Source organism: Dunckerocampus dactyliophorus, chromosome 13, assembly GCF_027744805.1.
Source record: "Dunckerocampus dactyliophorus isolate RoL2022-P2 chromosome 13, RoL_Ddac_1.1, whole genome shotgun sequence".
Taxonomy (NCBI): Eukaryota; Metazoa; Chordata; class Actinopteri; order Syngnathiformes; family Syngnathidae; genus Dunckerocampus; species Dunckerocampus dactyliophorus.
Window position 1 is genome coordinate 14,247,239 of NC_072831.1, and position 26,506 is coordinate 14,273,744.

The 26,506-nt window shown below is 42.4% G+C and overlaps 1 protein-coding gene and 1 non-coding gene across 7 annotated transcripts in view; both read left to right on the forward strand.

The window, feature by feature from the left end:
* The window catches only part of ttll5 (tubulin tyrosine ligase-like family, member 5), an 80,968-nt gene that overhangs the window by 42,082 nt on the left and 12,380 nt on the right, over positions 1-26,506 (forward strand). For all 6 annotated transcript variants that reach the window (XM_054795733.1, XM_054795735.1, XM_054795734.1 and 3 more), the window contains 3 exons: positions 9,129-9,327; positions 13,006-13,187; positions 22,283-22,365. In XM_054795733.1, the coding sequence (XP_054651708.1) occupies positions 9,129-9,327; positions 13,006-13,187; positions 22,283-22,365 (464 nt within the window). The remainder of the gene's footprint in view (positions 1-9,128; positions 9,328-13,005; positions 13,188-22,282; positions 22,366-26,506) is intronic.
* Positions 5,544-5,616, forward strand: trnav-uac (transfer RNA valine (anticodon UAC)). The gene has a single exon. It is a non-coding gene; the product is annotated as a tRNA-Val (tRNA).

Consider the following 26,506-nt stretch of genomic DNA (forward strand, 5'->3'; position numbering starts at 1 on the left):
CACTTTACTTTTTCTGCTGGTTCTGTGCAATGGGAAATATGTTGGTAGATGTAATCTTCCAACTACTGTATAAAAAGAGAATGGAAGTAAATGAATCTGTTTCATGTTTATTTTAATTGTGGATCATTACAAATACAGTATGCTTTGTTTTAGCAGTACACAGTGAGTAAAAAGAAATTATATAGAGAAAAAAATTATGCATGAAAAAACTGACAAACTATTGATCACAAAAAAAGATGCATTGAGATGCATAGATAATCGTTTTATCATCGCAGGCCTCTGAACCATAATCGCATCGAATCGTGAGGCGGCCAGAGATTCCCACCCATAACTGGCGACCAGTCCAGGGTGTGCACCACCTCTTGCCCAAAGTCACTGTTATTACAAATGTTGATCCAAAATAGGAGGACAACATCAATGTCAAGCCCGCAGGATTGTTGGGAGGGGGAGGGGAGTGACCAGTTTGTCAAAAATAAAAAAATTTATGGGCGTCTGAATTACTTGCGGATGGTGGTCCTAGAACGTAACAAAAAGCAAACATCTGCTGTTGTTGGAGTGGAGCTCCAGGTCGTACCATTACTAAAGACATAAGCATTAGAACTAGGGATGTCCGATGATATCGGCCAGTATCGGTATCGTTATTTTTCCCTATAATGAAAGCAGATACAGCCTTTGAAGTGCCAACGTCACACAATTGTAACATTACTAAAATTGATGCATCATGTAGTTAATACTGTGCCGCTCACAAGTTGGTGAGGAAGAGATAACTAGGCAGTTGGGCAAACAGAGCCAAAGGAAATCACGGGGGGTTACCACACCACATACGACTTACTCACGGTGTCTTAAAAGAACGAGCAAAAACATCACACAGCAACGGAATAGGTAGATAACAACAGACAACACACTACCGACGAATAATGAAATAATCAACAGCTCTGTGAGCTTCAAACATGTAACTCAGCAGCCATTTACAACAACAGTACAGCAAAGCACACTGGGAAACAGGAAGTGCTGTTGTCAAAACCTTATACATACACGCTGCATCGAGTGCTGAGTCATACGTCAAATCCGCCGCCATACTGGATGTGGCAGGGCTGCGCTGTAAATGAATACAAGTAAATGTACTTACTTTCATAAAGCGTCTTTCTACAAAATTAGAACATGAAAGTTATCAAAATAATAGCAAATTCATGTATTTTAATCGATACCCCTTTAACTAAAAATGAATTAAATCTTTCCAAAAATAACTTATATCATGGCACAAAAAACACAAATGTATTCTTATATAAAATATGTAATACATGAATTATATACTCAGAGATGGGTGGAGTAGCCAACAAATCAACTGTACTCATTTAAGAGTATTGTTCATTTAGAACAACTTTACTCAAGAATAAGATATGTGGTGTTACACATATCGGTATTGGTATCGGTTGATATCGGAATCGGAGTTGGACAATATCAGCATATAGGTTATCGGCAAAAAAGCCAATATGGATCATCCCTAATTAGGACACCTGATAGTGAAAATGTTGCTGTACAATTCTAAAGTAAACATACTGACTTGTTTCATCCATAAAGTATGTGTCGATCTTTTTTGTTATATCACCCAGTTAATTACTGTAAAAAAACAAAGCAAAATTGTGTTAATCAAAGCCACACTCTTTAACGCAGATATACTGCTTTTGTGTGAGGCGACTTTAAATGTCTCCCAGAAGACAAATAGCTCCCTTTATGTTCCCAGTCTATATTGGCCTACCCCACAAAAAGCTCCCTTGTTGCTGAGTCCCCCAACTCCTTGGTTTTGGCTTTTGCCTCCCCCTAAATATGCTTTAATAAGATATTAGTACAGATATTAGGATGATTGCGCTTCAGCGCCGCTCCAAATTTCCCAAGTCCCTCCCCCTACACTTGGGCTGACTGTTTGGGCCAAACATACTGAAACCGTTAGGCGCACTGGCTCTTAAGGCAACCACAGGGGTGAGTTATGATCTGGTCCAAAGAGTAGTGTGGGTCTTTGAAGTGCCGTTGCCAGGATCCAGCAGGTATGCTGCATCAGCACTCTGAACAGCGGCTGTTTCTTCGGCACCGAATGTCAGCTGGCTGGGAAACAACACCGCTTGTCCCGATACAACCACAGTAAACTTTAGGATTATTTCCGGCAAGTGGATCATCTGGCCGATATATGCTGACCCGTGTTCTGCACTTGTGAGCTGACCTACAGCACACATTTAAAAACATTCACAGAAACACTATTCAATGTTTGTAATTTTATCTTGCAAATATTTGTATTTTTCCCATGTAACAATTGTGGTTTGTTGCATTAAATCACCAGCAGCTCATAGCTGGTTTGTCCCCCTGTGTAATGTTAACACATTTGTGCGTCTCCAGTTGTGTTAGCACCCTCACCACAGAAACAGACATCTAAACTATCGTCTGTGCGTGCATGCGGTATTTTTAGTTGGGCTCAGTGCTTTGTCACATTGTTGTTTGACTTGGTTGAATATTGTTGGGACATTCCAGAGAATTTTATATCAGCCAGTGTGCTGAACTAACAACCCGGCTAATAAAAAGACTCTGTCTGCCATCAAAGAAGTTCAACATTTTCACCAAAAGTTCCACAAAATTGGCTTGATGTCTCTCTGCCTTTGAATTTAAAAGATGTTTTTATTCACGATTGATTGGAGCCAGATGTTGTAATAGGAGGGAGGGTGGTTTTATGCTATTCAACGTGCAGTGTTACTACATGCATGTCGGGCTGCACTTGATGATTGTTGTCAATAATAGTTTCTTTTTTAAATGAGCAAAATATGCAGTTTCTTAAGCAATCAGCCCTCTTGAGGGGGCTGTGACTTCGGGATTGCGTGGCATGGCGTCATCCCACACTGTCCATTTTCCCACATTCACACTGAGTTAGATTGATGTCGCACATGTGCTCAACTTACACTGCTGTATTGTTTGACCAGAAGTCATATCAGCGTACTAAAGCTTGGAGAACACAGTGGGGAGTCAGGCAGGAAGTCTTGGATATTTGCAAGAGCTGTTCTTTTCACTCATTTGTTTTCCTTTTTCCCCCCGCATATCAATAATAAAGCTAAAATGAAACATTGATGTGAAAAACTGTCAGACCGAACGCTAATAAAATTGTGGCACTGCTCCCTGTTGTCCAATGAAAAAAATGTCACCAAGTTAAAGGAAATGAGTGGCATAAACAAAGAAGGGGTTCTTGTTTTGTCGGCTGGCCTCTGACCTTGCAAGGTTCACAAACAAGCTTTTGTTTCCAGAAGTGAAAAAAATGAATGGACCTGTGGTCGCACCACTTGTTGTTGTAAAATATGTGCTATTATTGTATTATGTGAGCTGAGAAATGCTTGGGCAGATTTTTTTTTCTTTTGGCAACTCAAGGGCAGGAATATATTTCACTTGAGGAACACAATATAATTATTACACATTGTTATTGAGAATTCGTTATTGAAATAGTTGAACTACTTTTCATATATTGTGATTTTAATTTAGTAGGCCAACGGAAAATTTAAATGTGGGGAATTCCTACGGACCATTTTGTCAATAAGACCCTTTGGGATCTAATTTCCTCAACCGTGCTAGTTACACACTCTATTTTAGTCCAATCTCTGCTCACTTCTCCCGATAGCACTCTTTCCGGCCTTATTTTTAGCTGCAAGGAGACAAAAATATTGCATCACACCAGACACAAATACTGTACATAAGATGTGGCCTATCAGGGGAACTCAGAACATGTAGGGGATTTCAGAGAGTGCTTCTCTGTCGTGGTTCCATAGTGTAGTGTTCATCACATCAGCTTTATATGCAGCAGGTCCTGGGTTCCATCCCCACTGGCATAATGGTTAAACTGCTTTTTTTTAATCATCAGATTCGCATTTTGATGGCCCAGTAAGTGGAACACTCCTAATGGCGCACCATCATTGTGAACCCACACAACTGCCCTCCTGTGTTGTGCCATGCGTTTGTGTAGAGGTTGTAGACGTCGTTGCACTTATCACTACATTGTACTGCATAAATGACATTTCTGAGTTAGGTGTTTGCGATTTTGTCCTTTGGGTCAACCAGCTTTTGTCTGAGGGTTGAAAGTTTTTGTCGCTTTTGGTTTGTTATCTTTAATGCTTCTGAAGAGGCCTATATGTAACTATATGTAACAGGGTGTTGGTGTGTTTGAAATGTACAGCTATGTTGTGATTGGAAACGTTTGTTAAGAGTTTCTCTGACAAACCAGCAGTGTAAGGTGTCACCACACGTCGCCTCCTCAGGCTATTTCCTTTGTAGTGTCTGGGGGCATTCAATGATCTTCTTTTGTACCCACTGGTGGGGGCCCTCTTGAGCTTCTCATACAGTCATGGAAATCATTCAGTCATAATCATATCATTACTTGAATAGCTATAGCGTTGCACTGCCAAAAAATGTAACTCTTATGAGCTATATTTCTTATCATCATTATATTTGTCCAAACAAATGTACCTTTAGTTGTACGAGGCATTAAAATGGATCAATAAGCTGAGGAAACAAGGGTGGTCTAATAATCTTTTCCACTGTATGTGTTGTCAACGTCCAATGGAACAGTGAGCTTCTTCTTGAGTCTGTGTTGTTGAGGATCACAGTGCACCTTCCCTTGTCGGCTGGTAGAACCGTGATGTTGTTGCCCTTCTTAAGGGGTGTCACTGCTCTCCTTTCCCGTGTCGTGAGGTTGGATAGAGGTAACTTGGCACTGGAGAGCATTGCTGACGCTCTTGACCTGAGGTGTTAGGCCTCTGTTTCCGGTAGTTAGTTATTTCTGATAGCCGACTCTGTTGCTGTGATGAGGTGCACTATGGGGACTTTCTCCGACGTGATGGCGAATTTGAGTCCCTTGACCAAAACATCTTTCGATGTCTGACTTAGAGTACGGTTAGATACATTTCTTACCCATCTTTCTTGGCTGATGGCAGGTGAGTCCTCTTGTACTGGTGTGGTTCCTGTTGTCACCTGGTGGGTGGATCTTGATAGGAGAAGTTGAAATTTCCAGGTTTGTCGCGCCTTGCTCTTTCTGAACTGAGTCCACAACCCAAGAAACCTCTTCCATGATGATGTCGTCAAGTGTTGTCAAGTTGTCTGGAGATATGGATGAGCGTCAGTGGTGAAGTTTACCTGTTGTATGCGTTCGCTCAGAAGTTGGGTCTGTGCTCTCTGGAGAATTTCAGTTCCTCTGTGGTTTTGACTGTGGAGTCAAGGCTTAGGCTTTTTGTACCAGCCCTTTCTGTCTACATCTCAGGTTGAAGCAGAGATGGTTCCTGTAGTCCGCAAGCTTCTTAAATATCTTCTCGAGCTTTCACATCTGACGTGGGGTGTCTTTCCCGAAGTGCATGGCAACATGTCTGTGTAGTTTCAGAGGCAACTGGACTCTTCTTGTTGGTTGAAGACGATTCACCTTTAATCCAAAAGGCCCTTTGGTTCTAAATTTTAGGTGTGACTGTAACGTAGCCTGCGGACCTACAACGTTTTATGTATTTCAAGGGCCGTGGTTATGTTGTGGTTCCATAGTGTAGTGGTCATCACGTCTGCTTTACACGCAGAAGGACCTGGGTTCAATCCCCAGTGGAACCAATAATGGCGAATATGTGGTTATCAAGCTTCTGTCTTGAAACCTGCAAGTCTTCTTGCCAAGTGGAACAGAATTTTTCAAAATGCATTGGCAAGATGAAGAATGATGGGCTCGTTCTGTGTGGCGATTCTATCGTTTAGTAGGTAATCACTTCTGCTTTACGAGCAGAATGTCCTTTGTTCAATCCCCAGGAGAACCATGTTCTTATAATGATGAAGCTGCTTTTTTTAAATCGGCAGTTTAATATTTTGATTGCCTCTTCTCCCAGTAATTGGAATACTCCAGTAACTTTTAATGGTGCTCTATCAAAATGTCTCGGTCAGATGAATCAGCATGGACTGTTTCTGGGTGGTGTTTCCATAATGTAGTGGTTATCACGTCTGCTTTGCGTCATTTGCATGTTCCAATAATCTATGGAGCTTGTGGGGGCTTTTATGCCCCTGATAGGGCCACCCAAGACAAACAGTCCTAGGTCAGGGACGAGACAAAAGAGTAGCTCAAAAGAGCAGTGCCTCTGGGTTGGCAGACTGGGGTTGTGGTTCCCCCTTTTTAAGAAGGGGGACGGGAGGGTGTGTTCCTACTGTTGTGGGATCACACCCCTCAGCCTTCCTGGTAAGGTCTATTTGGGTGTTCTGGAGAGGAGGGTCTTCCACTTTGTTGAATCATCAGCAATGTAGTCTGATATCAGCGACTTATCCCCAACTTGGCCTCCTAAGAACATAGTTCTCCTTAGTTGATGGGGACAAATAAGTAAAGAGTTTGGCTTCTAAAAACAATAGATTCAAAACGTTCAAAAGATTAAAACATTTGGATCACAAAAATGCCTTCTCAAAAACTCAAACCTCACAAAACGCTCTGCGTTATATCCGTATCCCTGCGCACTGTCGCCCGTGCGCTTATGTGAATGTGACAAAGACACTCGCATCTTCTTCCGCTTTGGAACACATACGTAAACAAGATAGCTGCTGTCAGTTTACTGCTACTACTACGACTACTACAGTATTACTACAGCAACAGCTACTGCAGGGTAGGGAAGTGATGCACATACGTACACAACACGACATCATACACTAGACATGTGTTTATGGATGTAAATATGCCTTGATTTGTGCGTTTGTGTCAATTTCAAGGATTCTGTAAAACCGGAGTCAACATTCGCTTAACCAGATTATTTTGCAAGGGAGATTAAGAAAGAAGAGGGCAAGAATTTGGAATTTGGTCATTTGTGGGGAACTTGCTGCGATGTCTGTTCCGAGGAGCGTGTGGGTGGCTGTCCGAGCCAGGAGTGCTGGGACATTGACATGAGCTGCCTCACTGGCAGATTTTAAAACTCTTTTTCGGATGACAAGAAGATCTTTCATCTACACCTGTGAATACCTTTGCCTGAGTCTCGGCAAAGCATGCCTTTCCATGACGTATACATGATGGCTACATATCGGATTTATATCTACATATGAAAAAGGCATGGGTTGCATTTGAAAAAGTCGTAATTGTACCGTTCACACGGAAAAAAAAAAAAATCAGACCTGACCTGCAGTGTGAACATAGCTTACGGCGCAAAGCGTGACCTCGGCTAATTAACTCCAAGCCAAGCCTTTCTGTTTAGACTAACAATATCGCGGTATGTACCAGACTTCATTCAAACTTGGCACTCCTTCCACCAGCAAGAGCCATCACACACGAGAAGGGGAGTAATGTTGTCCATAGATTCAGCCTCAAGGAAGCATATCCACGCATATCCACACTTTGGTTCCACCATTTCTGGTTAACCTGAAAAATTTTATTCTATGATCGGTTTCCTTGTGGAGACTCTGCCTTGTTCAATACAGTAGCTCCACCTAGTGTTTAAACCAAGAAGTACAGAGCAGTTAAGCACATTTTGTGCCGGGGTCATACTTGTAGTCAGTTAGACTTTGATATGGGCCAGTTAAAAATGTATGATGGGCCGCATTTGGGCTGCGAGCCATAGTTTGGACACCCCTGCCCCAGATCCAGGGGACCTGTTTTGAGAACATAGACGACATCAAGATTGAAAACCTGATTGCTGACAAAGACGGCTATGAGGCAGAAGGAACAATCAGACATCCACACGCACACAACCTTCATGTTTTGCTATTATGAAGATCGTGTCTGCTTTAATTGGAGAAAGTCCTGGGTTCAATCCCCAGGGGAACCAATAAGGCCTGTGGTGATCAAGCATCTTTCTTGAAACCAGCAGATATGTCCTGTTACCGAGTGGAACAGAATTGGAACAAAATGTCTTGGTAAACACTGGTTTTCTGAAATGTGGACTAAATATAACAGTCCCAGTCTTGAGTGTGTCTGTTGGAATGTTTTATTCATCTAGAAGAACATTTGTGAGGTCAGAGGTTACGCAAATGTGTCTGATGTGTTTGAGATCAGGGCCAGTCACGTTCACACCAAACTTATACAAGCGTGCCTTTATAGACCTTGCTTTGTGCACTGGGACACAGTCATGCATGACGAGAAAAGGGCCTTCCTCAAAATGTTCTCACAAAGTTGAAAGCATAGAATGTTTCATATTGTGTTAATTAGTTAATTAAATGGTTCATTAGACTGTACTCCATTTCCTCCTCTGCATCTCTTTTCTTCAGTCATTGTAATAAAACTAGTAGTGGCCATTGACAGTATATACTGACCAATCATTTTTGTCCACGGCGTTAAATGCCATGTTCTTTTTTCATGTCACATGCATTCACATAGCATGATCCACCAGGTTCCTCAGATGAGGCAAAACAGAAATGCAGGCATTTCCTTAAATTAGTCCCATTGCTGCTGGAATCTTTGGGTCATAAGGGAGCAATTGATTCAATTTAAGTATGTCTGAGGATGAGGCCGGTCTCCTCTTTTCTCCAACAGTGGTCAAAGAAAAAAAGAGAGCGAAGAACAGCTTAGTTCTAATAACAGATAATCCAGTTACAAACTTGTGGCGCTCGTCAAATGGTTTTCTTTCCAGGTTGTGGCTTTGTGATGTGAATAGAACGTGAAGTTCTGGGAGCACTGAAGCAAAAAGCTTTGGTATTCTCTCTGGCTGCCACAGGCTTTGCCAATGACTATGGCTCAGATTTTTTATGTACACTCTGTATGTACACTTTATTAGAGATTTTGGCTTTCAATTTTGGCTTTTTTAATATTATATCTTGTCCAGCACTTCATTACCGATACCAGTAAGTGTAGCTCGTCCTTCAAACTAATATTAGGCGATATCGTGTGTAACTAGTGAACACGTTATGCTTCTTTTATTGTGATGCCACTGGATGCATTTGGAAAAAAAACACACAAATATGCAACATGCATTGTGTGTTATAGAAAAAGTGCCATAGTTACTTTTTGTCACAACAAAAGTCATCAAAAAATCATGATCAATTTACTGAACACTGACACTTGAATTCACTTTGATTCACAAACTAACAAAAGCATTTTGTATGAAAGCCTCCACAGTTGTTATATGAATTTTAGACTTTCCTCCTCTCTGACATCTCTGCTCTTCAAGTCATAGGAAGATTAAGGATGGAAAGGCTTCCTGTGACACGCAGAGTGGCAGTAATTTTCCCTCCGTGATGTTGGCGAACCCAGAGCGGCGCTGGCACCCCCCCAGAGGAAGCTACCAGCTTCAGGTTGCTGTCCAGCAACTGCAACAGCAGAGGCTTCAGCAGCGGCAACTCTCGGACCAGAACCACTACAGACACCAGGTACTTTAAAAGTCCCATATTATAGTATTTTTCAACCATTTCAAATAAGTCTTAGATGTCCCACAATAGTGCACTGTTTTCAAAATGTGTTTCGGAAAATCTAGCTTTGGAAAGTTTTACTCTTAGTAAGCCCTACAGAGAACACAACGTTTTGTGTGCCTGTAACTTTAATGCTTATGAGCCGTGTTTGTCGACAGTGTGTCGACAGTGTTATTGTGCCTTTTACCACTTTTTACAGATATGTTGTAACTCCAGTGTAATAGAGGCCAGAAATACGATGCAACATAACATTAAGGACGCAAGTACACAAACGTTAGCAACACTAGCATAGCTACGAAAGCTACAATAACGGTCACATTTATCAGGCTGTCATGCTGCCTTAACCTATTTTCGACAAAGAAAAATTAAACGATAAAACCTTCAGCTGCCACGTCTGTAGCAGACTGACAAATAGTTGGCAGATCTCCAGGCTTTAATTTAGGATGTGTAGCAAAGCCCGCCCTTTTACAAAGCTGTCCCCTGTGAAGTAGTGGGTGTATACAAGGGTTGAGATCATCTCGTGAGGGTCGGGTCAGAGGCAGTGTCATATCCATGAGGAAGGAGGGTTTTAGTTAATTAAAACCCAGAACTTATCAAATGAATGCTTGAGTATCTCACCTCTCAAACGTAGAGCAAATAATTGAAAGAAATGATTTTTCACGTTTGGTTCTCATAAACAGGCTCTAGAGACACATACTGGTATAAAATCATTAAAAACTAAATTTTACATAATAGGGGACCTTTAAATAGACTTCCTTTCTTCATAATACCCCACAGTTAAAAGGGAGCAAGCCTGGACAACTTCAAGAAGCCCCGAGAGGGGGATTGTCTTGAACCCAGGACCTTTGGTGCAAAATAGTTACCTACATTCTTATTCCTTAATAAGTGGTCCGTATAATGATGATGTTCTCATTTTGTCAGATTAGTGTTTAACTTTAGAGAACATTGTGACGTGCCAAAGCTTCATGTCAAATGTCAAACATAGACCTCATCACAGCACAGATGAAAACCCAGTGACTTGTCAGTGAACTGTTGAGTTATGACTCCCTCATGTTTAAAAAAATATTACTTTACCTAAGCACACTGCTGTCCAAAAAGCGCCCACATGAAGAGGAAGCTTTCATGTTAGCATTTCCAAAGCTATTTGGAGAATCTCTTTCCAAACCACTTGGTCGTTCAGTGGGAACATCCTGCTTCACAGAAGCTCATTCCTGGAGAGCCAAACATGACTCTTCACTCAAGACTACATTGTTTGGCTGGGCTACTCAGCCAAGCTTATATTTGAAGTAATCAAGGAATGCTGCCCATGAGAGGTTCCTTTAAGAGTTAGTTCATGCCAAGTGTAGTGTCCCCATTAAAACGCTAATGCTGTTTTCTCTGATGCATTTGGATGAGTGACACTCAACAGTGTGAAGTTTAGAGACATTTTGCTCTTTGGGAAAAAACACGTAGCCTTCGCTGCCATGTTTTTGCACAGTTGCTCTGAAAGCCGATCCCAAGGAGGAGCGTATTTATTCATTTTCCAGTGGATTTTGTGGAGTCAACATGAGGATGGAGAGAAGTGGAGACAGGAGGGTGCCATGGGACAGCTTACAGTGTGGAATGACTGGAAGCAGGCACTTTTTTCCAAGCTGTTCTCAGCAATGCAGTGGCTCCCACCTCATTGTTTTTTCATCTTCATAGCTCAGCCTTAATTCATGCAATTTAGGTGACATTTGTCTTGGCTTGGGCCACCAGCTCCACACAGGGCACTTTATGTGGTCATTCGCCATTACATATTTATCCTTCTTTCTTCTTTCAGTGAACAGTCGGTGGCTTACATTTTTATGCTCAGGCCTTCCCAACATCCTCCAAGCAAAATGGCCTCAGGAATATCCCATGAAACCATTAAAATTGCAGTCAACTCTCTCAAAAACTGAGGTCACAGAAAGGGTGACTCTGGTTACGGGAGTTTCATCACCATATTTGACATCCCTCCCTGAAATCCTTGCCATCGTTTCCTGTTCATTCCGCCCACCAGCTTCTTCCTGACAGTCTGTCCTGACAACTTCTTCACTGCCTGTTAAATCCATTGTGCTTTTTGAGGCTGACCAGAATGATTGTGCAAGACAATCTCATTGACTACATGACTTCATTGTATTGTTTTTTTTCTGTGTGCGTTTTTTGCAATTTGGCTTGTGGTTCCCCAAGCACACCTTCCTGGCTCGTCCATTGGAAGTGTGAGTGTCCATATTTGTAGGCTTTCCGGGAGAGAGAAATAGTCAGGGGGGCTGTTCGGGCTCTCTCCTCCACGTTTCACTTATTGGGTGCAGACTGTGCGGCTCCTCTGTGGGCTTGGCCCAAGGCCACCTGGCAGCCAAACAAAGGTGCCCTTCCTGGCCTTGCTCAAGCTGAAATGCAGCCATAGGCCATGCAACCTGGAAACTCAAGTTCTCATTTATCAGCACAGAAATTACATCAGATATCTCCGGCCCCATTGGCGGCCCTTTGAACGACTGCTCTGTGAAGCTGGAACACCATCAGTGTCTTAGATAACCATATGAAGCTGTAGAGAAAATAGCATAGACATGAGATGGCAAAGGAATGCATGCAACACTTTTCACCAGGATGGCTACAGCCCTAAAATATTATGTCACAGAGAACTTTTTTCCTTTTCCACCCAAGCTTTTGAGTGTCTCTTTTGTAAGCAAACAAATAATCTGAAGAATTTACTTTTTAGTGCAGCCAATTCCAATAAAAAAGAGAAGCTTGTTCTCATTAAGGATGGCTTGTCATTTTGAACGTAACATCAATTACATCACTCACCGTAATGAACTTATAAAAAATGATCACTCGATCCACCCTGCAGTTCCTCCTTGGTTGACTCCAAGAACTTTTTTTTTTAGCTGACATTCCATACTGTATCTACAGGCTTCACTTTTTCATTACTTATTATTAGAATTATTTGACACTTGAAACACAAGTCAGGGTTTTGTGAGAAATGAAAGTCTGAACAAGAACAACTATGTATACAGAGAGACCACCATTTGGCGACCCATAATGCATTGCGGCTGCATGTTCCCTGTGGAATGCACAGTATTGTAGGATGTTAAGCAGGACATCAGCTGCTTTGTTATTTGTAGTTGTTAGCCAATGTTCTGCTGTTGTAGTAGGAGGGGTTTCTGGCACCATGAGTTAGGATGGTTGTGTCTTGTGCTTCACCCTTTCCTCCCAAGATGCTGTAATATGAACATTGTGTTAAAGCCAGTAGATATTTTGCCAGAGTTCAGCATGCCATGGACACACTGTAGTACAACTATTCCCTCAATTTCAGTGGCCTATTACTTTGGAAGAACTTGAGAACAGTACTCTGTACTGATGCAATGATGAAGTTGTTTGTATTTGTCTCCACTTTACCTAATAATTTATGGTGTTGTTTTTGTCATGTAATGACCTCAACAAATTAGCAAATGCCATGATTGCACTTTTCCAGGTACTTGACTGAACCATTTAGTGTAAGATGTTCACATAAGTGAGAATGCAATTGGTTATCTGTTTTTGTCATCTGTACTTTGTGTGCCCTGTCTTGTCTCATAAGTGGTATATAAAATGTGGGGATATTGTCTAAATTAAACAAAAGTTGCCTTTCTTGTCCCATAGGATCAACAGTCTGACGAAACAAGTGCTCCCCACGCAACGGTTCTCACAAAGTCATCCAGCTTTCTTGGACCACCCCATCACAGTCACATACAGGCCTGTGATAGTCCCGTTCTCTCCCCAAAGCCACCCAGCGAGGCCCGAGATGGCCCGGTCAAGAAACCAGCAACGCAGCGGCTCGTCAAGTAAGAGCTGCCTTTTAACTCCATTCACTGATTCTTAATGTTGCTACTGGCGTGAGACAAAAAGCGCGGTGTCGTGGAGTTCAAGACAACAAGGCTAATTCTAATGAGAGTTCCACCATGTGTGCTGTACTCCACGTCTTTTGGCTGCAGGGTGGATCTGCCTATTCAGTAAACAACCTCCACACAGGCTCGATTGCTGCCTGAACCATAAACACAAAGTGGTTCAGTGGAAGGGCCCGGGCTCGGAGCGCCATTTAAATCCTGTTTGGTTTGGAGATAAGCTGAAGAGCAGAGAAGGGAAAATTAAAGGAAAAGAGTGAAACGGGGCTGAACGGCCAGCTAGTTCCCCCACTTGCTTTATGACTTTATTACTACAAGAATTGGCCAAATTACACAACAAAGGCAAACATCTGTCATCAGAGTCGACTATTATTTTAATGCGTGTTGCAGGTGCAAGATCACAATCCCAAAGTCAGTATGTGAGGTTTCACTGTATATTTCTCCATGTTAACAGCGTGGACGTTAGTGGGCTTGCTGAAAGCCTGACTAGAGAGTGTTCATTTTGTGGAGACTGGCCCGGAAGCGCTCTCTTTGCTGACGTGTTTCATTCATACGTCTGACTTGGGCTGGCGGGCGAAGAGTTAAAAGGGCAGAGGTGCAGCTCAGGGGTTGTAGTGAAGGTTAGTGTAGCCGGCTAGGTGCCATGTTTGCTCCGGAGTGTGTGCATCTGTGCGTGTGTGTGCGTGTGTGTGTCTTCCTGGCAGTTGCCGTGTTTACCCACTGCATGTGGAATTCCAGAGCAACCTTCCCCTCCCCAAACCCAACCCCCCCACACCCCCACCCCCTTTCCTAACACTCTCCTCCGTCCTGCATTTTTGTGGTCAGCCAATGTGACAGGGGAGAGTGTGGGAAAAACGGAAGCTTCAGGACCAAAAAGCACTGATGGAAACAATGAAATGAAAGAAGAAAGGGAATGGAAAAGAGTGACAGAGTAAAGTCAACTCTATCCAGGGGAATGGAGATGATTGTTTGCAGAGAATGGTGGGATAATAAGTTGCTTCCCTTCTAGCGCTCATTTTAGGGGCAACCCTATCCTTCTGTTATCTGATATTCATCCCAGTGTACACCTAAGCCCGTCTGACTTATAATAGAATCACTGTGCTGGGTTTATTCATACAGTTCAAGGTTGTCCACCTTCCTGTCGGCGCCTGTTGAACTGCATACTGTATCGTACAAACGTGCCAGTGATCAGCAACACTGGTTTGTTTCATCCATTTATCAGAGGCTGTGAGCTTGTTTAGCAAAGGTGTGGGTGTTTGTGCTGATAGGCAAAATAAATGAGCGGCTTGATAAGTCCTTAAAATGCAGTCCACAATCAACAGTGGGAAAATGTTTGAATAGAATGTCATTGGTAGTCTAGAGGGTCACATTGATCACTTTCACGCAGCATGGGCGTGATTGCTACGAATGAACTGGACGACCGACCAGTTCAGGGTGTAGTGAACAGTACAGGAAAGCCCTGAACAGAAAATTGGATGGCTGAATAAGAAACTTCAGCCTACCGACACAAGAACATGTCAAGATATTCTGAGTTCTTGTCCAGCAAGTGAAAGCTCAATACAGCATATAAATGAAACATACCAAAGTTGAAGGGATATTGATGTGATAACTTTGCAAGCCCTGGGAACCTCACTCCACTTCCTTCCAATCAGTCTGTGTTGTATGTATACTAGGGGTGTAACGGTGATTTTAAAATGAAGCATGAAAATGCAATTGTAATCCACTGGCAGGTAATTCTGTAATAAATAAAATTCTCAAAAAATATATATATATATTGATACGGCATTAAAAAAAATTGAAAGATGTGAGGGCTGCTTTGATGTGTACATTAAATACACAAAAAGCAATCTGATGTAGGTGAGTATATTGTACTGTTGGCTTTATAAACTTTGCTTTATAGGTGACAAAGCAAATTACTGTAGAGTAATATCTAATAATTTATCTCATTAGAAAGAACAAAGAACGACCTGCGAGCCAAAAATTGACCCTGGGTCGCACTTTAGACATGCCTGCTTTACAGTGTTTCTAATTAGTATTTTATTTTTAGTAAAGTTCCATACCATTGTCGAACCGTTCTCATCTGTACTGAACTGTTCTGCTCTGAATGCATCTTATGCACTCATCTTTGTCCCTTTATAGAGATGAAGTGTTAAAAAACAACGTCGGGGCCAGGAGGCGGGGGGCATTAGAGGGACTGAGGAGATCTGCCGGGTCCGAGTCACGTCACACATCACCGACATAGATGGGCTGTGCAGCTGTTGTTACCTATACTCTCTGATATATACACTTGTCACCGTACACCGTATACGTATGTACACTGTATTTCAGACCTGGGCAAAGTAGAGCCCGCGGGCCACATCCGACCCTCTGCCTGTCCCTCACACATTTCAAGTTAATTAAAGTTGGAAAATAAATCTTTAATAAGTTCACTTTTGCTTTTACGTCGCCTACGCATATAAATCTGTGCGTGGGCACACATTTAACAAAATCATGACGCTCGTTGACGATTTAGCGTGTTATGTTAAAAATTGTTAGTTTAAAAAAAATAGTGATATTGGGGCTGGAATTAATCTGTGTTACAGCTAGTGCTATCAAGGAATAAAAAATATAGAGAGTTTAATGAATTATGTTCTGTAATAATTGATCTAATTAATCTTTTTTAATCACGTAAAAATTGCTGAGAAAAACCTCCCCTTGAGGTATTTTCATGTAAAATTCATTACAATATTATGGCAGATCGAAATATTGATATACAACAAAGAAGTGGCTTTAACAGACTTGAACAGATGCAGTCCTAGCCATTTACATTCCGCTGCATTTGAGACTAGTCCCAAGTACTGCGTGCAATCTTTAGTTTTGAACACCAGGGGGGAATATTGCTGTGTTCTTTTGTCAATCTCCAAATAATTCTAAAATAAAAATAAACTAAATCATCAAGTCCATATAAAGCTCTCAAGTGACAATGACAGTAAGAACACTTTTCTGAGCAATACAAGTATTGAACACTGAACCAGCTGAGGTCCAGTGATCTTTGGCTATAGCAACGCAGTTGGGCGGATCCTCCACCAAAATTTGTATTTCTTTTCGCCCTTGTACATCTTGCTGATTTTGGTCATGGCTTTAGTCCTGCACGGTGGCTTGTATGTTGGGTAATTGGATGCAGTTTGCAACACCTCTTGTCTTCCACTATGTTTTTATCGGCCTGCAGTTCATTGCTATCCACTTGGCAAGAACATTCGTCATCTTATTGGTCGCAGACTTGCTCATACGCGGGGTTTTCTCTTCGTGTTTAGTTTGGCGAAGAGCTTTGCTATGGCTTGCTAAATTGCTAATGCCTTTGCTGCTAACGTTAGTTGTGGCTGCACTCGTAGCTGAGTGCTTTACTCAAGTTTGTGTTCTTGTGCTCTTGTGGTAAACAAACTCTTTCTTACAAAAAAGGCATATCCTCTACAATTATCAATGGTGCCGTCAGAGCATTTTTTAAAATGTAAATTTGCCATTCCTCGGATCACATGCTCCTTCATTTTCATGTCTCCACTCTGCTACTGACCCCTCCTCACCTTGCCCTCCCAGTTACAATGGGAGCCAGCTGATGCTAAACAAGCTCAAACACAGTGACAGCCTATCTATATACACTTGATGGTGACCTTTGTTTTCCACCCCAACAACTCAAGCACAGGAAGCCCAATGCATAAAAACACATTTTATAAAAAGGCAACTCGCATACAGAAACAGTTAAAGATGAATAATTAGATTAACGCGAGTTAAAAAAAAACACACTAAATATCTCTATAATTAATTAATCACAGTTAATGCTTTAATTTGACACCCCTATTTGCAACAGTCGCTTTGCAAATGTTGAGCCGAAATTGGAGGAGAAGGCATTTGCGAAGGCGGACTGTAGGCTGTCTGAAAGAGTTGTAATTGCATATGTAGAGGAATAATGTACTAAAAGCTGACCAATCAAAGCACTTACGCTGCAACGCGAGGTTAGAACTTTCTGGAGTTGCAAGTCGAGCTACGAAAGAGGGCTTGGTGGGGGATGAGCAAGCTAGCAACATGTATGCAAGTGCCTCGACGCAGAAGCAAATACCAGGCTTGTTTTTAAGGCTTTAACACATGCAAACGCTGCCCGTCACACTGTACAAACAAACAGGTTTGGATCAGTGCCTTGCTTTATTCCCTCCTTGGCTCAACATAGTTCCTCAGGTTATCCATGGTGCTGTGGATGGGAAAGGATACATATCTGGCAGGTTACATTTTTTTAAACATGCACATTTTGTTTACTGTTGTTTTGACAAATTTACATTGAATAAATTATGTTTTTGCGAAGCGTATTTTCCATTAGGGTTGCATGGTGGGCTAGTGGTTAGCGTGTTGACGGAACAGTCAGGATATTGAGGGTTCGAATCTTTGTTTGTTCTCCCCATGCGTGTGTAGATTTTCTCTGAGGACTCTGGTTTCCTCCCACATTCCAAAAACATGTATATTAGGTTAATTGGAGATTCTAAATTAGATCCGATTTTAGATCCGATTGATATTGGATATCGGGCCGATATCAGCAAAAACCCCCCAAAACAAAACAGATTATATCGACCTGCATCTCAAATCCCTGATATTCGCACTCCAATCCAAGCAGTCGATTACAGATTCTCCCTGAACACGTCTATCCACACCGGACAGAGCCCATGTGATCACAACACCAATGTTTGCTAGCACGCTAACAAAGTAGCAAGGAGCAGGAGTGACGTCAGCCAAATGACAGTAAAAAGATGTTGCAGCTGAGCAAAAGTTGTCAAGCTTCTTGTGGTGGCACAGAACTGGGGAAGTTTAATACGACGAACCTCATCGCGCATGAAGCGGCATCACAAGGGAAACTCGCACGTGACGGCGAAAAGTCATTAGCTATAACAAAAACGAATGAGCGAATAATGACGGGTTTAAACACTGCATTGAGCATCTTGAACTTCACTATATTATGCTGAGCTGCCACTACATTGTGGATAAAACTATACACCACATGGGTGAGTTTTTCTCATACCTACTGATGTCCCGATCCGATCCTTTTGGGATGTGGAATGTCACCTCTTTGGTAGGGGAGGAGCCTGAGCTGGTGCACGAGGTTGAGAAGTTCCGGCTAGATACAGTTGGACTCACCTCAACACACAGCAAGGGCTCTGGAACCAGTCCTCTCGAGAGGGGCTGGACTTTATGCCACTCAGGCGTTGCCAGCAGTGAGAGGCGACGGGCAGGGGTGGCAATTACTGTTGCACCCCGGCTTGTGGCCTGTATGTTGGTGTTTAACCTGGTGATCCCTCCGCCTTCGGGTGGGGGTACGAGTCTTGACTGTTGTTTGCGCTTATGCGCCAAACAGCAGTTCAGAATACCCACCCTTTTTGGAGTCTGTAGAGGGAGTACTGGAGAGTACTCCCCCAGGGGATTCCCTTGTTCAGTTTAAGGGTTGTTATAAATAAGTTTCTTACTCAAAATGTAGATTCTTGCAATTTTTCAATGCTACTCTTAAAATTTTGATCAGGAGTGTATGTATTCTGTGTCCAGCTTCTCATCCACAATCAGCTGGGATAGGTTTTAGTTCACTCGTGACCCTAATGTGGGCAAGCAGTATAGAACACGGATGGTGTCAGACTGGGTTCATTCTGCCGACTTTCTTTGTCAGCCAACATGTGGCAAGTGTGTGCAGTAAAAGTGTCTCAAGTTGGTATCACATGGGGCAGAGCAAGGTTCCTATCAGCATACCACAGCTGCCAACCCGAAGGGCTTCGAGGAATCACGCCGGAATGATTGCAGTGAAGGCTTTTAAAGCCGCAATTTGTTACACAAATAAATTAGCCTGTTTGGTGTTTTGTTTGCACGCTTTGGCAAGTCGCAGTTGTAACTACGGAAACCCCTGGCTGTCGTGTGGCATTACTAATAGGGTGACAATTACAGGAGCGCCATTAATGTCAGCCTAGCTGCTGCTTTCACTCCCTATTAATCAGACACAACGGTAGTTATTTGCACAGGATACTATATACGCACTGGAGCTGCCAAAAGTATGTTTATGGTTAAACTTGATCCCCTTTGCTCACTATGAATAACATTAAGACAGTCAAGCTACCTGCATGCATAACAAGGTGTACACATTCTCATGCGCTCCAATTTGAGGCCACATGCAGCGTTTGCGGCTGCCCAGCTCTCAGAGTGCCAGAATGAGAGACTGTTGACAAAGAAAGTGATGTGAAAAACCCAGAGGTCAAGTTTTTTTCCTCCCCTCTCCATATGAAAGGAGCCACTTCCTGTCAAAGTATGCCATGCTTAAAGTGGGCCAATTCTATTTGTGGTTGTGCAATGGTATGAAAGAACAACTGTGCAGCCCCTTACAAGGAGGCAGTGTGTACCCTCATTACCTGGTTAATGCTCTTCTGGCAGGCGGCTGTAATGGGGCGAGAGTTTAATACCAGCTAAGTTTTATTTATTGTGCCCCACTCCCCATCCCCCACCCTGCACCCCAAACAAAAAATACTTAACAGGCTAAACGTATACGGTTACAGACATGTCTGCCCCTGCTCCACGCCTCGCCAGCTTTTACAGTGATTTACTGCATTTGCTGTTTGATTATGTCAAAAAGGGCCTTGTAAAATGTCATGTCTGCAATCTCTAGGCATCTTGTTGAAACACTTTGATATAAATGTACCTTGTAAAGAGCAATGTATTCACCTTTCACTTTCAATGTGTATTTTCCACTTCATTAGCACACTTGTACTGCCTGATGCAACAGCCTCTGGCATAAATACACAAAAATAACACCATTCACCATTGTTTGATACTGTCAGCCCATTTAACACGACTACACATTGCACTGTTGATCCAGGGTATGTTCACACTTTAAGACGGAAGACGATGATGTCACGGACTGAAATCTTTTTTCGTCTTTATCGAGTCTTTTTAATTTAAAGTGCTTAAAAAACACACGACCATATAAAGCCTGCTGTGCTTAAATCCAATGCTTAATTTCCTAGTATTAATTCAATCGATTGCTTACCTTTTTAAACGATGTTATATCGATATATGCCGTCCAGAATGGAAACTTGCTAAACACACATCAGTGTATTTGGATCATAGTAATATAAATTGATGCATCAATGTAGTGGATAATTCGTTCTTTCGGTCACTACCCAAAGCTCATGACCATAGGTGAGGGTGGGAACATAGATTGACCGGTAAATTGAAAGCTTTGCCTTCCGGCTCAGCTCGCTCTTCACCACGACGGTCTGGTACAGCAACCGCATTACTGCGCCAATCCGCCTGTCGCCCTCACGCTCCAACCTTCCCTCACTCGTGAACAAGACCCCGAGATACTTGAACTCCTCCACCTGGGGCAGGACCTCATTCCCAACCCGAAGGGAGCAATCCACCCTTTTCCATGGCCTCAGATTTGGAGGTGCTGAGTCTCATCCCAAAAGCTTCACACTCAGATGCAAACCGCCCCAGTAAAGGCTGAAAGTCACAGCCCGATGAGGCCATCAGGACCACATCGTTTGCAAAAGCAAAGACAAGATCCTAAGGCCCCCGAACTGAACTCCCTTGACGCCTTGGCTGCGCCTAGAAATTCTCTTCATGAAAATTATGAACAGAATCGGTGACAAAGGGCAGCCTTGGCGGAGGCCAACGTTAATGGTTATGGTTTAATTCATCTTGAATATGCACACAAATTACACTGGAGCTCATCACATAACACAATTCACAATTCTGCATGTCCAAGAAGGAGTATGAAGAAGCAAAGCTTATTTAATCCTACGCTTAATCAGTTTCACATTAGTTGCAATACATCTGTTCAATGTAAAACTGACTTGATCATGGTAAGAAATTGATAATAGCTGATGAAATAGTTGACAGAGACCCAGTTTGATGGTGTGTGAATACCCACCGAAAATGAAGAGTTTGTAGTCAATACAAGACTGGTTAGACGTAGCTTTGTATGTGCACGGTGGTTCAGGTGTGTTCTTCCTTGTGCTTTATAAACATCAACTGCTGGTACTGTTTCTTGAAATCGCTCATTTTAGTGCGTTGTTTGAGTTCACCAGAAACAGGCTTGACTTACTACTGGTAATGAGAACCAGGCTCCTGCTCGTACAAGGAATAGCACGTAGTAGCACGCCACCAATCCCGTACTCCCGGAGCACCCCCAACAGGACACCGCGAGGGACACGGTCGAATCTGATTTGTTAGATTTTGTCCACCGCCGACTATGAAATGCTTTTTGTGTTTATTTTAAAAGCAGGGCTGATGACGATCCCGACTAATAAACAGATTTGTTTTGCGTCTTTCTCCACCTCAAAGGAACAGGCTAAAATACTCAGATAAACGGATAAACATCACGGCCGCTCCCTCTGCAACCTGTGCTAATTAATGAACCTTTACATTACACTGTTGTAATAGACTGGACCGGCTCTGCTACAAGTTCTTTCATGAATTTATTGAGTGTTCCTTACCATCTTTGTCAAAGTTCTGGCACTTGTGGGTTATTTTGCAGCCGTCCTCAATAAAAAAAAAAAAAACACAGACTGTCAAAAATACGCAGTGCGCTTGAATACCTCATCAGTGCAGGGTGCACAGTGCTTAATAAAATTAAATAAAAAAGAAAAACAGGAGACAGACACTGAGTTTTTCATCATTCTGTGTGCCACCCACACACACATAATAAAGATGATTAAAGAATTGCCTGACCGGAATTTGTCTGTAGTGTACCAATATAAAAGAACCACTATCCATTCTTCACAGAAACTGAGTCACTAATGTGTGGTTGATTTTTTTTGGGCACGCCATTCCTTGGAATGATACGCAGACAAAAAGACTAGTTTGTTAGGCGCGCTGTTTGGTGGTACGATAACCAAGACAGTGTCCGAAAATCAAAATATTTTAATATTTCCGTCAAAAAAATCCTATGAAAACGGGGGCAAACGAAAAGCGAGGTACAACTGTGTACGTTGACGTATTCAGCTTCTTGCTCACATACTGTTTATTTTGCTCCTCAGGCAGACTTCCACTCAGATGTTGGCTCCCGGAAGTGTGACGAGCGGGCAGAACTCAGTCTGTAAGACCATGTGCGCTAAGACAGGTGAGTCTGATGCTGTGGTTCTGCACGTGCTAAGAAAGTTCCAGTGCCCTCTCCTTGTCTGTGTCAGTGATCAAAGCCAGGCATGGCGGACATTCCCCACGGAGCACGGATAAGCACCCCTGGATATTTTTAGTGTTGCTCTCTGTGGTGTGTAAAGGCAGTTAGATAGATTAGAATTGTTTCGCAGAGGTGATGTCATTGCTGAAGGATGAATAAACGAGACTTAACAATGATGGCATCTCTCTTTTTGAAACAGAGAGGACATTCCCATCTGTTGAACAATTCTCCCCAATTCCACTTACTATCCCTTTGCCAAAAGCTTGTTCACTTGCACCAAGAGAATCCAAAATCCAGCTCTGGGTTTATTGTGGCTAATGTGCTGCACTTGTGGCTTTCTCCGCTCACGTGTGACCCATCATCTTTCAGGACCTGAGCCGCTCTTTCCATCACGAGCCGGCGGCCCAGCGGAGTGTTGAGGTTATTGTAGCACCGGTGATATTAAGCAGTTTTCACCGATGCACCGCACATCTGTTTGTCTGATCACAGGCCTTTTTCCATGTGCAGCATTAGCATTAGCAAATCATACCGTTCATCACTTCATTTGAGTGTCACAGTCGAGCCCGAGCAGAGATCAGCCTGCGTTCGTCCAAACTGAGCTGTCGGAAAAATACGCTAGCTTACGCACCTCCCAGAAAAGAAACGTGTGTGTGTGTGTGACCAGAACATTTCTTTTCATTCTCCTTCTTCACGTATGAGCTCTGGTCTACGTTAACAAACATCTTATAATCTCATCAATTACTGTAAGTTACTCAACTTTTGAATATAACAAATGCATTTTTTTTTCATCATGTGCGGGGGTGGTGGAGAGAGGGTGCACTGATGACTTTTTGAAGCTCAACAAAAGACAGAGAAAGCCCTTGACCTTTAACAAGCCCTTTATTGGTTGTACGTCACTGCGATTATAACATTCCTTTCAATTAATAATGACTTTTTGACCTTCAACACTTCACTAGTTCCATTATTGATGAAACAAAACAGTTCATGCCATAATACAGCCAATGGTTACAGTGATGATGAAGGAAATAGTTATCGCAATAGTCTTGCAAAAACAAATGTAGCCGCTTGTGTACTCTTTTATATTAAAAAGAAAAAACAAGTGATGATTGAGTTGTACAGCTGAGGGCTGCAAAGTGGCGTGCGTGTACCCCTGGTGGTATACAAATTGTCATGGGGGTACGTGAATACAAATTAAAAACAGTGACTATATTAGCGGCTAATACTGTGAGTTACACAGTGCGCTTGAACACCTCATACACACGCCTCAGAACTTGTTCACTGTTCTGTGTGTGTTACATGAACAAATGCATACGTTAGATGATTATGTTGAAGATACGTATTTTAAATGACGATGTCATTTTAAATTGTGTGCTAAATGAGAGCTGGTCTTCTGAGCTGTATGAGCTTATAATTTGTTGCTTGACTGGATGCACTGACTAGAGTTGTATAAATGCAGTTGAAAAATAAGACACTGGATTTTTCGGAGCACTGATTGAGGCCAGGACAACTATGTATAGTTTGGGAACTAGCGAAACTATCTGCAATCAGTGATAACAAGGCAGGAGATAGCAATGAATAGCCTCTATTGTGAAGCCACACAAACGATAGCAGCCAGTTAACTACACATACTGTAACACACGTCAATATAAACAAATCTAACTTCATAACAAAAATCATACGGAGTCTCCCTCACTTCTTTGCTTGACTTTTGAGAAAAGACTCTGAAAAACTTCAGTTTTGAAGTTTCGTGTTTGCATGACTTCACAAAAGAAAAACCTCCATCATAGATGAAGCATGGTTCTGCCCAAGGACTCTAAATGGATAGGACCGTAGTGTCGGCTGCAAATTCATGTGTAGTACGCCAAGACGCTTCAAGTCCGCCATAATGGTGAGCAAGAGAGCTGGGCGGGGCTTGTCACACAGCAGTGTACCTAAGTCATCATCATCACTGACTTGTCATGAATTCAACTAATCACCCATAGAAACAGATTGGCTTAAAGCTATATTGTGTGGGATTCCCACACAATATACACTTTGTGAGTCTTGTCCACTGTCCTGTTTATTTACAAGAACCGGTGTTATAAATCTACAAAAGTTTCTGGATTCTGCTCATCGTCATGGCGGCTAAACCTGTGCAGGGCATAATACGGAAGTGGATGCAGAGTTGACAGCTTATCCATTCCGAGTCCTTAGTTCTGCCTCTGATGCACAACTTAAAATAGCAAGAGCAACAGATGTGGCAGCTGTAACATTTATCATGTAACAAATAACGAATAGACTAACCTAGCATGATGTTGCTGATAACGTGTGCGATGTTAGCACTGTAGCTCACATAGCTATGCTAGTATTGCTAAAGGTTGTGTTTATGTTTATTTTTAAAAAATGAGAAATTGCACAATAGTGCTTCTTTGAGCAACACTGTCAGACAAACACAGCTCATGAACATTAAAGCTAAGACACACAAAACGCCATCTTCCCAGTAGGGCTTACTAAAAGCACTAAGAAGCTCGATTTTGGGCAACAAACTTTTAATATATTATTGAAATTGTTGAAAATGTAAATAATTAGCACTGTCAGGGCTTTATAATTTTTTATTGTGGGTCTTGGGGAGTTCTTCCATTGACTTAAATATCAAAAAGTTCCCAAAAAGAACATAACTAATGTTAGTTAGCAACCTTTTTTGTTGTTAATGGAAATTGCATAAGACATTAAGATCAAATGATGAAACTACCGATCATCTTCTGGGCTAGAGAGAACGCTAGCCATCATGACTCAAATTTTCAAAATGATATAGTTCAAAAAAGGCCATTTTGGTTTGTTTGTATGTATGTTAGTGAGCAGCGTACTTTTTGGTTTGTGATAAATGACGTTAGTTCAGTGGTTCTCAATTATTTTCTGTCTGACAGAAATGATGTTGGCAGGTCTGCACATTGAAAGTACTCAATGCCTCTCACGCCCTCTGTGACAGTTCACCCCCCCAACACACACACACACAGTGACTCTGATTGCATCTGTTCATCCATCATCTAAAATCATCATTCATTAGTGGTGATTACCTATACATTTTAGAATTTTAAATTCATTTAATAAGTGTGTGACGCATACTGAAAAGAGACGGGGGATGGTACTACAGCTGAATCTAATTTAATGATTGCAACCGTCACTCTTATTACAAATGTTGATCCGAAATTGGAGGAGAATGTCAACATCAAGCCAGCAGAAGGCTTTAGGGGTTAGGGGGAGTGAGTGTCAAAAATAGACATTTTTATGGGTGTCGCAATTACTCGCGGATTTTCACCATTCGCTGGTGGTCCCGCAATGTAACTCCTGCGAAAAAATGTACTGTAGCTCATCTTTGGATGGAAGGAGTGAAAGAAGATAGAATTTGTCAGTACCAGCACCCACGTTAGACCAATGACGATGGAAGTGGGGGAGAAACAGAGTGCCAGTGTGATATTTCGGAGGCAGGAGGGGTGTAGGGTGTTATTAGAAGGGCCATAGCCTTTGTGGAGCTCTGTGTCTGCCCAGTTTACCTTTGCAGCGAGATGACTGCACTGCCCTGATTGACTGTGACAGCGACTCCAAATGGAGAGCATTCTCTGTGATCAGCTGTCAGTTGCCATTAATCACACTTTCCCTTTATCTCTCTCTCTTGTAAACTCTCCTAATCTCTTCCTCTCTCCGCTCAGACAACGCTCCTTTTGTCCGACTGCTCAAAGCCACTTCTTTTGCCTGCCTCACCGGTGTGTCGCTCTTGTCAGTTTTGTGACATGAAAAGCGGGATTCTTGTCGAGGTCCGATCAAAGTGTACAAGCCCCGGGGGAATATAGAGTCGCATGTGTTTTACAGGCCTCCTCTTGGCCCGATTGTCAAGCCTCAGCAGCCGGTGACAGGGAGAAGATTTATTGCTTTCTGTCTGAAAAGGAAATGAGTGAGAGACTGATCGTGTCAGGGCGAAGACTCTTTATCGGAGTCAGGCAATCAGGCTGACGTCCACTCATTCAGGTGCAAGTTATGGAATGAAAAACGTGCATCATATTTTATTGCAGAAGTACAGTTCGGTGTGGTGTGACAGTGCAACGCA